The sequence below is a fragment of the Camelus ferus genome, chromosome 1, assembly GCF_009834535.1.
Source record: "Camelus ferus isolate YT-003-E chromosome 1, BCGSAC_Cfer_1.0, whole genome shotgun sequence".
Lineage (NCBI taxonomy): Eukaryota > Metazoa > Chordata > Mammalia > Artiodactyla > Camelidae > Camelus > Camelus ferus.
The window spans coordinates 55,890,138-55,902,443 of NC_045696.1; the positions used below are offsets into that span (position 1 = coordinate 55,890,138).

Genomic DNA, 12,306 nt, shown 5'->3' on the forward strand with positions numbered 1-12,306 from the left:
TGAACAGTAAGAACACACTAAGCGATTTAACTACCCCAAGGGGAAGTAACCATCTTCCTTCACCCTCCTCTTTTCTTCCTCCCCTTCCCCCAACTCCTTTCTTCCTTCTTGCATATTTTCCCCAGAAGTGAAATCATTGTGTGCCCTTTGTTTCTTATTGACAAGTGACATAGGGGAAAATCAATCTTTAACAAAAGTCATGGTCTCCAGATTTCAAAAAAATGGAGGGGGTGGGGGGAAGGGAGTAGTCTAATTCTATGCATACAATTAAAGAGAGATTGCGTAGCCTGAGTAGAAAGAGGGGATTTACCTCTCATCAACTATTCCCAAAAAGGGCAACATTTAAAGTACACCTTGCACAGATACATTTAGCTGCTATTTGAAATATGGCCATTTGTAGCCCAATTTATACATGTCCGGCACCATAAAGAGCAGCAGAATTTAATGGGGGTGAAGAGCCTTGACAGCACCCTCACTCTGAATCCTTTCTGATCCTGAACTGATTTCTCTGGTGTCCACACGGGGAGGTTGAGGGACTCTCCAGCAGCTGTCACCACTAGGAAACCTGCCTAAACCAGCTTCCTTTGTGAAGTCTTGGTTTCAATTTCACTTTTTAGATTCTCCACCCTAAACTTCAGTTCTCTCCAAAGAGCGGTTTTAGGAATGAATGCTGTAGAGCAAGGGTGAGGAAACTGATACCTCGTCAGAGGGAGGAGGAGAGGTTAAAAAGATGAGAGCACCAAATTTCCCCTGACTAGGTTTTTTCTTTACCCACAGTCTAATGGATTCTTCTAGAAACACAAATGAGAGCAGATCCACGTAGGCTAGACTAGGCTGACCCTAGTGGAATGATTGTGGAGCAGAGGCTGTATGAGAGAAGAAAGAAACTGAAGCAAGGCTCCCCAGGTGTTCGGTTTCAGGAGTGGTCACTTTCTATTCCCTGGAAGCTGTATTCTCACCTACTGAGAGCCAACCTTGTGAGCAGTGAAGTTCCACAGGACTGAAGGTCCATTGCAGACCCAGGAAAGGGAGCCTGGGGACTAGGCCGCCAGCCGAGCTTCCCTCCCTGTGGGAAATCCCAGCAGGACTGGGAGAAGCTGAGCAGTGGAGGCCATTTAGTGAAAAAAATGTACCAAAGAAGGTTTCAAAATCTATGTGGATATCCAGATCAAAGGCTGGGAAATCACGACTTACAGAAGCAAGCACAGCACTTGTGGAGGCATGAAGGAAGAGGGGAAGGAGGAACATGGACTTCCCCTAGGTCTGTTTCTGTTCTGCTTAGAAGGACAGAAGCCACTGCCAGCTCCTTAAACATCTATTTGTAGCCACTGATCTCTTTTGCATCTCCCTGTACAGTGTCTTCATCCCCACTTTCTACCATATTGATCACTGCCTGCTTATTAGAATTACAGCACATGTCAGATTTTTCTTTAAATACTACTTCTATACTATCATCAAGTGGAGGCCTCTTTTGGAAGGAGCATGAAATATTTTAAAAATCGAGCTCAAGAGGTTCAGAGTGTTCATGGAAATCAGTATTTAGTCTTTCACCTGAGGAACTCTCTTCAATTCACTGGGCCTGTTTCCTCACTATAAAGTGACAGGTTGTGCAAGTATCCCTTCTGATGTTGACCTTTTTTGATTTAAAGTTTGCTCTTATGTACATGTGTATTCTACTTTTAAAAAGTACTTTGGGACTAGGGGCCAGACAGCCTGTTTTCCTTGATAAGCTGATCTTTGAGTCTTCTTTCCTAGCTTTCTTTAAAATCCTCCAGGAGGATACTAGATTTCCCTTGTGCAAATCTGGTACTCAATCTTAGAGATAAGTTTAGAAAGACTCAGTAAAACAGGAAAGGAGAAAGTTTAAAACCGTGACCACATTCATAACCCAGTGAACAGGCTTGACTGGAAAATAATTCATGCCTCAGCAATGAAGTGGGATGGAGCAACTGTGCATCATTGAGGAAGAAATGTCAACCTAAACTTGCATCTTTGCTTTTACCTTTTTTTTTTTTTCTTTTAATAAATCTTTGCTTCTCCTGTGTTCTGTTTGGGTTATTTCTGGACATCTGAAAATTTTAGTTTGTCTTCTTAATTATTCTTCAGATATAATTTTCACTGGATGCCTTCTCTGAATGCTCTAAGCTGATAATGTCTCTCTCATATTTGCTGACCTTGTACCTTGACCATTCTCCTTTGTTAGTGCTCATGCCCTAATATCATTATACCCTTTTAGTGTATAGTCTCCTCTGTTAGTGTGATTCTTGCCTTACCTCTGTAACTGCAGGGAGTGCCTAGCACATTTTATATGCTGTATTAAGGTTCTCCAGAGAAACAAAATCAATCCATTTATGGAGAGAAAGACTTAAGGAATTGGCTCATGTGATTGTAGATGCTGGTAAGTTCAAAATCTGCAGGATAGGCCAGCAGGCTGGAGACCCAGGTTAAGAGCTGATATTACAGCTCCAACTAAAGACAATCTACTGGCAGAATTCCTTCTTCTTTGGGTGAGGTCAGTCTTTTTTTCTATTAAGGTCTTCAAGTAAATGGGAAAGGCCCACTTACATTATGGAAGATAATAGGCTTGCTCCAGGTCTACTGATTTCACTGCTAATCTCATCTTTAAAAGACCTTCCCAGAAATATCTAGAAAATTGTTTGACCACCTATCTGGGTACTATTTTCTAGCCAAGTTGACACATAAAATTAACCATCACAGATGCTTACTAAGTCTTCTGAGTTGAACTGATGATACAAGATACGTGAATTGCTGCTTTTGGCTTCCTATTTCTCCTGGACTAGCTTTCTTCTATTTTCTTCTCAAAAGACTTTTGAAAAGCCCCTATTTCATTTTCCCCCCACTTAATTCATTTTAACAAATGTATATTGAGATCCTATCTTGTGGTATGTTTTCCTTTGAAAGTTTTTGTCATTTTGTATCTGCTAGAGAGTTCAAGGGGCCCTGTCTATTAACCATTTATTGTAGCTCTCTCTTTTTTTAATTTTAGCTCTCACGGTTTAACTAGCCATGGTATTACACATTCAGGCCCATGAAGTGGCAAAGATTTATTTAATCCCCCGTTTTTAAATTATCTATACTTCTGTTTTCCTTCTGTTGAACCAGCCTTGGCCATGGTGTGGTTGAAGAGGAACTGAACATCAGAGCCTCATATTTCTTTGTATCAACGTGAAAGGGAGTTTATCCTAGAACATTATGTTATTTGAACATCTGGAATCAATTATAGTAATAATACTATTACAAATCACAGAGAGGAATACTTACAATGTAAAGCTCAGTGGTTTAAAAAAAGATGTAAAATGTATACACAAAATGATGTGATTTTTTTTTTAAAAAGTGCATAAAATAAAGACTATAAGTATTTACAATATGAGTGGTAGAATGTGGATAGTTACTATTTTTTCTGTTTTCTAAAATTTCTTTATACACATAATATACAAAAATTCTTATTGTGAAAGATTAAAAGTTCCCCCTTATCTCTATCCCTACTCCCAGAAAACTCTATTAGCCTTTTAAGTGATAATCATTATTAATTCAATGTGTATCCTTTCAGTCATTTTACACACACACACACAGAGCTCTTTTTTTTTACATAAATAAGATCTTGTATATTCCTCCTTGTAAAATTTGTTTTTTTTAACTTAAGCTCTTCCCTTGTGAGTCTAATTATTTACCCAAAGTCTTCTGATTTAAATAAATGTCTACTTTTTAAAAAATTTCCATAATTACGCCATAATTTAGAAGAAGGAAACTCATTCTCCCCTGTAAACAGATACTGGGGTTATTTCCAATTTTCTGCTATGAGAAACAACTCCGGAAAGAAATCCAGGAATCTTTGTGCACACATGAGGGTATTTTTAAAAGCGAGCTTCCCAGAAGCTTTCACAGCTTTTCTACTGTAAGTATGCATTATTTTTATCATCCAAAAAATTTTATTAAAAAACAAAAAATATGTCAATAGACTAAAGTGAGATCAAGCCCTGAAAGCGGGGTGGTGTCAAGGCCCAGCATTCACCTGATACATAGTAAGGGTTTAATATCTGTAGCCAGAATGATAGGCACAGCAAATTAAAATTCTAGAGACGTACATAGAATATCTGCACACAGTGATTCTAATTCTTGTAAGGTGATATTATTAATTTATTCAGACAAAAATACCCTTAGTTTTTCTTTGCTTGTATTTACTATCAGGATGAAAATTTTCCATTCTGCTACCAAATAAATGACGAGAGTTAAAATTAATTTAATCCTAGCAACCACCCTAAGAGGTAGTGGGTACTATGGGCGGGGACTCAGAACCGTGACAAGGGCGGCGGACGCACTTAGAACCCTTCTCCAGGATTAGGGCGCCATGTCGTTCGGGACGCGAGGAAAGGCCGAGGCGTCCACCTGGGATCACGCGTGAGTTCCGATAGTCTCACGAGAGGTGTGGTCGAGACCCGCGCCATTTCGCGGCGCGCGGTGCTACCCCGCGCCCTCTGGAGCTAAGGGAGCCGGTGACACTGGCGCTGCCGCCCGCCCCGTCTGGGCCCAGAAGGCCGCTGTGGTGCCGGGAAGCGCTTTCGCGGTCCCGCAACTCGCTCGAGCTGAGGCCCACGAGCCTGCAGACGCCAGGCACTTGTCCACGGTCCGTTGAACCTGGACGCGGTCCTTGAGCGCGGCGGCGCGCTCCGCCTCGGTGCCCTGAGCCTCTCTGCACCCCGAACAACGGGCGCCCCGCCCTGCTGTGGGCGCGCGTGCGCTGCACCCCCTGCAGCCACCAGGTACCCCTCCCCGCTGTCGGCCACCACGCTCGCTCCCCTCCCCACCCTCCCCGTCCGGTCTCCCGCGCGCTTTCCCCGCTCCCTCTCCCTCGGCGACCCGGTATACCCCTCCCGCGTCCCTCGGGCTCTCTCCTACCCCGCGGTGACCTGGGGGCCACCTCCCACCTCCTTCTAGGGCTGGGCGTGTCTCCCCACCACCACCACCACCACCAAAAGAAAAACAAAAAAAGCAGAGGGCTGTCGGGAAGCAGCTTACTAGACCTCTGTTTTGAATTTATAATTCCTATGTGAGACTGTAAACTGTAAAAAGTAACAGCGTTCTGAGAGCGGGAGGCCAGAGCGGTGCGTGTAAAAGCTAAAGGAAGTTTTCCAACAGAATGAGTTGGTGATCTTACCCCAGCCCGGCTCACAACTCACAAAAACACACATTCTGATGAAACCAGAAGGAGTTACAGAAAGGAAGCTGAGGACTTTGGGAGAGGGTACGGGGTGGGGTGGGGGGTTAAAAGTTGGTCCTCAGAAGCCAACTAAGTTTGGTCTCTGACGCTCTCAGCACAGGACGCATCCCAGGTTGTATCTGTAATTTACACAGTACAATTTACTGTGGGAAAACATAGGTCCAGGATGAGTGGCTTGTCCATAGTCACACCTGATTTTGGGCAGAGCTAGGACTATTAGCCCAGAACTCTAGTTCCTAGGCATCATTTATGAACAATACAATATGTAAATAACATTTTATAGATACCTTTTTTGAGCCAAGAAACTCAGCATGATCAGTAGTGGTCTGTTCAGTCTTGACTTACTTAACCCTGAGGAAATAGGGTTTAGCTAAGTGGAGGCAGAGAAGGCAGATCTTGGGTGGGGAAAGAGCTTGAGCTGAGGGGAGAATGAGCAAGTCCACCAGCGTGTAAAAGTGTTTGCCTGGCCTGTGCAAGTGGAGTGGATGAAAGAGTAGGGGCAGACGGTGGAGGGCTTTGAATATGAATGCTGCAGGCAGTAGGGCGCAGTGGGGAACTGGAAATGCACCTACAGGGAAACCAGCACTTAACCAGGAACTAGGTTCATGTATTAGCTGAGAGCCTAAGACTCCAGAAGTCAGTCATTTAGAAGGAAAACAATTTAAATATTGCTGTGGAGAGGAAGATTGTGGAGAGGAAGTATTTTAGTTCAATTAATAGAAAAATCCTTTTCCCTGGTTGTGTGTGAACAATAAAAATACTGTTTACTATCTGCTAAGCACTGTTTTAAGTGCTTTATAAAAATTAATTCATTTACTCCTCACAGCAAACCCACGAGGTTGCCACTGCTTTACAGATTGTAGAAGGTGAGGCACAAAGAGGTTGCTCAAGCTAAGTAGGTCTGTGCTGAGGCAAAGTGGACCAGAATCAGATTTGGGTCCCAGGGCTTCCATTCATTGGTTGTGTGAATTTACCTTCTCTGAGCCTCATTTTTCTTAACAGTGAAATGCATACTGTAATCCTTGCCTACTAATGAGACAGAGAATATGCAGGTCTTTTGCAAACAGGGCATTGTGATACCAGTGGAAAGTTATTATTTAAGTCAAGGAGGAATGCACTTCCAAGGCCATATTCAGATTAAAAAAAGAAAATGACAAGCTTGGTTGACTTGTAGAAGTTAGTGGGCTGGCCATTCATGGAGAGGCAAAGGTGGAGTCATAGTTAGAATTGTGGACTTTGGAGTCAGATGGACCTAAGCTGGAGTCCCTTCCTTGCCCCTTATTAGCTCCGTAACCTGAGACAATTCACTTAACATTTCTGGTACTGCGTTACCTTGATTTACTCATCCATAAACTAGGCCTTTTCCACTCTTCATAGAGCAGCTGTGAGGATTAAATGAGATGCCCTTAATACAGTGCCTACAAAGAGTGAGTACTCAATAAAATATAGATAAAGCTAATATTTTTTCTGATTTTTCTTTCTCCTCATCTTTTGTGTGTCTTAATATTCCCTCAGAGACAGCCTCACCATGTGTGGGGGACTAATCGAGAAGTATGTGGCTGCCATGGTGCTGAGTGCAGCTGGAGATGCCTTGGGGTACTTCAATGGGAAGTGGGAGTTCCTCCGGAACGGGGAAGAGATTCACAGGCAGCTGGCCCAGCTTGGCGGCTTGGATGCCATAGATGTGGAGAGATGGAGAGTCAGTGATGACACAGTGATGCACCTGGCCACGGCAGAAGCACTCCTGGAAGCTGGCAACGTCTTGAACTTGGCTCGCCTATATTCCCTCCTTGCTAAGCACTACCAAGACTGCATGGGAGACATGGACGGCCGGGCACCAGGTGAGAGTAGCCAGAGGCCGTCTTGGGCAGGTGGAGAATAAAGCAAGCCCAAGGAAGCGATTAAAAATGTTGATTGAGATTAAATATCAAGGAGACATTAGTTTTTATAGTTGTGATAAAAATAGAAAAAACCTAAATGTTTTTGTAATTTATTATGGTGACACATCTGCAGACATTTAAAATTATGCACATAAATATTTACTGACCTGGAAAGATATTATGTATTAAGCAAAAAAAAAAAAAAAGGTAGATTACAAAACACTATGTATCTTATAAATCCATTGTCATCAAAAGTATGTGTATACTTCTGTTGGGAGAGGTATGGAAGAATATACACAAAGATGTTAATAATTGTGTCTGGGTGATGGGAGTATTTATAGTTCCTTATATCCTTTTACTTATCTGTAGTTTTTAAGTTTTCTGTAATAAATGAGTGTAAAATTTTTTTTTTTTCTTTTTAAAGGAGTCTGGAAAAGGTCTTGTAGAGACTCCTTTTCTGTTTCCAGGTCTGCTCACAAGTGGTTCTTGCTCACTTTGGGAACTTGTTACAGCATCTTGGGCCACCAGCTGATGTGAATTACCTTTTCCATAGCTTCTCCGGTGTTAGTTTGAGCTGCCATAACAAAATACCACAGACCGGGTGGCTAAAACAACAAATAATAATTTTCTCACTGTTCTGGAAGCTAGAAGGGATCCAGGTGTCAGTTTCATTTCTTCTGAAGGCCTTTCTCTTTGGCTTGTAGATAGTTTCCTTCTAGCTGTCTCCTCTCACAGCTCACATTCTTGGTATCTCTTTGTGTATCCCAATTTCCTCCTCTTACTGGGACACCTGTCAGGTTGAATTAGGGCCCACCCTAACATTCTCATTTAACTTTATCACTTTTTAAAAAGCCCTACCTCCAAATACAGGCGCATTCCAAAGTCCAAGGGGTTAGGGCTTCAACATATGAATTTTGGGGAACACAGTTCAGCTCATAATACCTCCTGATGAAAGCTTCCCCCTCATACACCCAAGGGTCTCAGGTGTAAGTAAGTCACAATGTTGGCTTGGGGTTTGGAGTTTGGGCGCATTCATGATCACACTTCATAGTTTTTCTGTCAAAGAAAGCTGGAGACAGGGCTTGGTTTTCTCCTCCTGTGGGGCCTCTGCTTTGGTTACACTGACCCCATGCCCTACCTGGCTCTTCCCAGGGGGTGCCTCAATGCAGAACGCCATGCTTCTGGAGCCAGACAAAGCTAATGGCTGGAGGATTCCCTTTAACAGCCATGAGGGCGGCTGTGGGGCTGCCATGCGGGCCATGTGCATCGGTCTTCGGTTTCCCCACCGCAGCCAGCTGGACACCCTGATCCAGGTGAGCATCGAAAGTGGCCGGATGACCCACCACCATCCCACAGGCTACCTGGGAGCCCTTGTGTCTGCTCTTTTTACAGCCTATGCTGTGAATAGCAAGCCTCCCCAGCAGTGGGGGAGAGGACTGATAGAGGTGCTACCGAAAGCTAAAAAGTACATTGTCCAATCAGGCTACTTTGTGGAGCAGAATCTTCAACACTGGTAAGTTTGTAGGTACACTCTCCTGCTAGAAAATGATTGAATCTGTGCACGCATGTGCATGTACGTGTATGCCTAAAACTCATAGAATGTAGCAACTGTCATGGTTCTCACTGTCCAGTTTTGTCATCCACTGCGCCCAGCCCCTCCCACCTGCTAAGGATTTCAGTCCCAACAGTGGTGGCCACCAAGTAGCCAAGTGAAGACCTCAGTGCTTCCCTTATGTATAGGAATCCTGTTCCGTATTACAGCTCTCTATAGTTTTTGTGGCTGGCTGTTCTTTACCGAGGTGAACTTTCCTGCTCATTTCCTGGAATTTGTCTTTTCAGTGTTGTCTTGACACACAATATTTTGAAATCCTTTGTTAAAATGCCTGAGAGATAGGTTTTTCCACCAGCTAATTAATAAGTGATAAGGCCACATCTTCCCCTTTTTGTGAGTTCACTTCAGATTGCCTTTCTTAGAATAAAAAGGTCCAGAGGCTTTCTGCTGAAATCACCCATGGTCATGAAGTTCCAAAATTCCCTCTTGAAAAAAAAAATATAACTATATAAGGATATGATGTATTAATTAGGTTGATGGTAGTGCTCTTTTCACTGTGTATGTATGTCAAATGATCACATACACCTTAAATATGGACAATTTCTGTTAAGAAAGTAATACAAAATAAATGATAACATACATAATGACAGACTAAATAAAGTTCCCCCTTGAAAGTTGACACTTGACATGATTCTCAACTCAGGAAAAACAAACCTTTATTTCTGACCTTTTACTTGTGTTATCAAGGCCTTATATTATTCCTTAGCAAAAATTTATCGAATGAATGTCACTTAGAGCTCATTTTGATTTTTTTATATCGTATGATGTTAGTACCAGAAATTGAAGTCATCTTGAAATTTTCCCTGTTCACATATCTACCTGGTACCTTTCCTAATGGCTTTTGACTCTATTTTTTTAATTGACTGCAGATGTTTTCCTTCCTACAGGTCTTACTTCCAAGACCAATGGGAAAAGTACCTAAAACTCAGAGGGATTTGGGATGGCAAATCAGTCCCTACCTTCCCCAAGCCCTTTGATGTGAAGGAGAGGGATCAGTTCTACACCTCCGTGAGCTACTCTGGCTGGGGCGGCAGCAGTGGACATGATGCTCCCCTGATTGCCTATGATGCCATTCTGGCTGCAGGAGACTCCTGGAAGGAGCTTGCCCACCGAGCCTTTTTCCACGGTGGAGACAGTGATTCTACAGCTGCCATTGCTGGCTGCTGGTGGGGAGTGATGTATGGTTTTAAAGGAGTGAGTCCTTCCAATTATGAGAAGCTAGAATACAGAAACCGGCTGGAAGAGACAGCTAGGGCTTTGTATTCTCTTAGGTCAAAGGAAGATACTGTAATTACCCTTTAGGGAGAAGTGACATTCATTTCTGGTGGTTTCTCCTCTTGTGTAGTCCCTTTTCTGTTCAGTTTCATTTTTTTCAAAGTCAAGAGTCTTAACCTTGTACTCAGGGAATTTTGAGATGATAGTCCCTTGGGCACCTGAAGCTCAGTCTTTCCAGACTTATCCTGTCCTCCTTACCCTGCCCCAGATCTATCCCTCTTATCCCGAGGAGTCTTTTTTTTTTTTTTTTTTTGTAAGCACTTGTCACCACCGGAAATTATATTTTTTACTTGTTTGCTTACTTGATGATTTTCGGTGTCTGCAGTAAGCTCATTGAAGTCAGGGACTTGATGGGCCTTGCTCATGGTTGGGCCTGTAGCACCCAGAACAGTCCTCGCACAGGCAGGCATTAAATGATTTTCGCTGGCTGTCTGGATGTGAGTGGTGGGGAGAGGTGGAGTGGGGCAGCCAGTGGTACAGTCTCAGCTAGGAGATGGACTTCCTCCCTGAGAAGCTGCTTCTGTTCTGGGCCATCCTGGGCAGGAAGCAGTAAAGAGTCTGTGGGTTGGAGAGCTGTCCCGTTGCCCCTTTCAGACAGTTGAGTCGCACTGCTGAGTAGAAACACACTCTCCTTAAAGAAACAGGGTTTCTCCTTTCACCCAGGCACTTGCAGGCTTCCTTATTCCAGATCAAGTTCTCTAGCTGTTCAGGAGAGGTGTCCCCATTATCAGCCTCTTTTTTTTTTTTTTTAAATAGAGGTACTAGGAAATGAACCCAGGACCTTGTGCATGCTAAATATGTACTCTACCACTGAGCTACGTCCACCCCACCTCCTGAAGAGTCTTTATCTCAGTTGATGGGGTCAGCATCTCCCAGATTAAAAATCTTGTAGCCTCATATCTGAGTCTTCATTTTTTTACCAGCTAATCTTTCACTAAGTTTTTTCTATTTGTTTCAGGTTAAGTTCCCAAAAGTGGACTCTGAGACAAGGACTTGAGTGCAAATAGTTTATTTGGGAGGTGATTCCAGGAAGCACTGTTAGGAGAATGGGGAAGTGAGACAGGGAAGGGAGGGGAGCCAGGAAAAAGTACATTAATGAGCAGGTTACCACTGTGGGCAGTTGGGACTTAGACCATCTGGGTCCTCTGCCCAAGGCATTCAAGAGTTGTCTCACCTGAGGGGCAAGCCAACCTGGGGTGTTTATCCACTGACTTCCATCTGACGTTGATTGAGGAACACTTCCAGGGATGCTGACTCCCTGGTGCTTCCTGGCCTTCCTCTTGTGGAATCCAAACATGAGTGTCTTCAGGTAGAGACTCAGATATGCTTGCAGTGGCAAGCTGTATGGTGCATGGGAACAGTGAGAAGTGTATGTGGGGTCCCAGTATCATCTGCTAGAAGGTTCTACCTCCTAAATATCCTTCAAACCTGTCACCTCTTTTACCTTGTTGCACCAAGTAGTTTTCAGCTGGATTTCTGCAATCCAGGCTATTCAGGTCGGGAGATGCTGCTCCTAGCTGCACCCCGTACTTTCCTGGGCATGGCATTTGACATGGGGTCTGTTTTGTTGTTGCCTGTTTGCTTGTCTTTATTCTCCTCCAGAGAGAACTTAGCATGGTGCCTGGGCACACAGGAGATACCTATTCAGTATATATTAAATGAATGTTGCTTATTAGCCTCCTGTCTGGTGCCTCTAATTCCAGTCCTACCTTCCTCATTGCCATCCAGAGTGATCTTTTCAAATACACAATGGTCATGCTGCACTTCTAAGCATGTTCCAATGACCACTCACCCCCTCTCTTCATTTCTTGGTGCTTTTCCCACTCTTTTTCCCCTGGTAAATTCTTACTCACCCTTCAAGCCCCACCTCAAGCAGCACCTCTTAGATGGCAGCCACTCTGACTGTTCAGGCCCTTTCTCACTACCCCGACAAGCCTTCTGTCCCCACACTGTCCTGGTGTGTGGTGATCGTGTGCCTTTTGGGTTGATCTCAAGCTGCTTGTGAGGGACTGTGTCTCATTCCTTTTGTGGCCTCCCTGTCTGGCCCATTAGCGACATTAAATAAATATTTACTTTGAAAGTTCATCAAGTTGTGTTGACGTGAATGCTTTTAACATGCAGCATGTGTTTCAGACACCCTGTACTTCCAGATTGCCAGGAGTGACCTGTGTTGGGCTATGAGACATGGAGGGCTTGATGCTTCAACCAGGCCTGTATGCTGAGTTAAATGAGACAAAGTTCTCAAGTATGTATCTGAAGCAGGACTCCAGCAAAGGCGTGGCATTTATCTTTCTTTCATA

General features: G+C 43.7%; 1 protein-coding gene across 2 annotated transcripts; it reads left to right on the top strand.

Moving 5' to 3' along the window:
- The first annotated feature begins 4,285 nt into the window (after positions 1-4,285).
- ADPRH (ADP-ribosylarginine hydrolase) lies at positions 4,286-12,091 on the top strand. 2 transcript variants are annotated; one of them, XM_014564137.2, is made up of 4 exons: positions 4,286-4,419; positions 6,755-7,080; positions 8,272-8,632; positions 9,619-12,091. In XM_014564137.2, the coding sequence occupies exons 1-4, from the start codon at positions 4,370-4,372 to the stop codon at positions 10,031-10,033; spliced, it is 1,152 nt and encodes a 383-aa protein (XP_014419623.2). In that variant the 5' UTR covers positions 4,286-4,369; the 3' UTR covers positions 10,034-12,091. The 2 variants fall into 2 exon arrangements, with proteins under 2 accessions (XP_014419623.2, XP_014419624.2); XM_014564138.2 differs by having other exon boundaries at positions 4,317-4,781.
- Positions 12,092-12,306: the final 215 nt, after the last annotated feature.

Bases quoted from the DNA above. Each gene is read 5' to 3' on its own strand.
- ADPRH (XM_014564137.2), top strand. From the start codon at position 4,370: ATGTCGTTCGGGACGCGAGGAAAGGCCGAGGCGTCCACCTGGGATCAC. The intron at 4,420-6,754 runs GTGAGTTCCGAT...ATATTCCCTCAG, and splicing joins GCGTCCACCTGGGATCACGC to AGACAGCCTCACCATGTGTG. The intron at 8,633-9,618 runs GTAAGTTTGTAG...TCCTTCCTACAG, and splicing joins GAGCAGAATCTTCAACACTG to GTCTTACTTCCAAGACCAAT.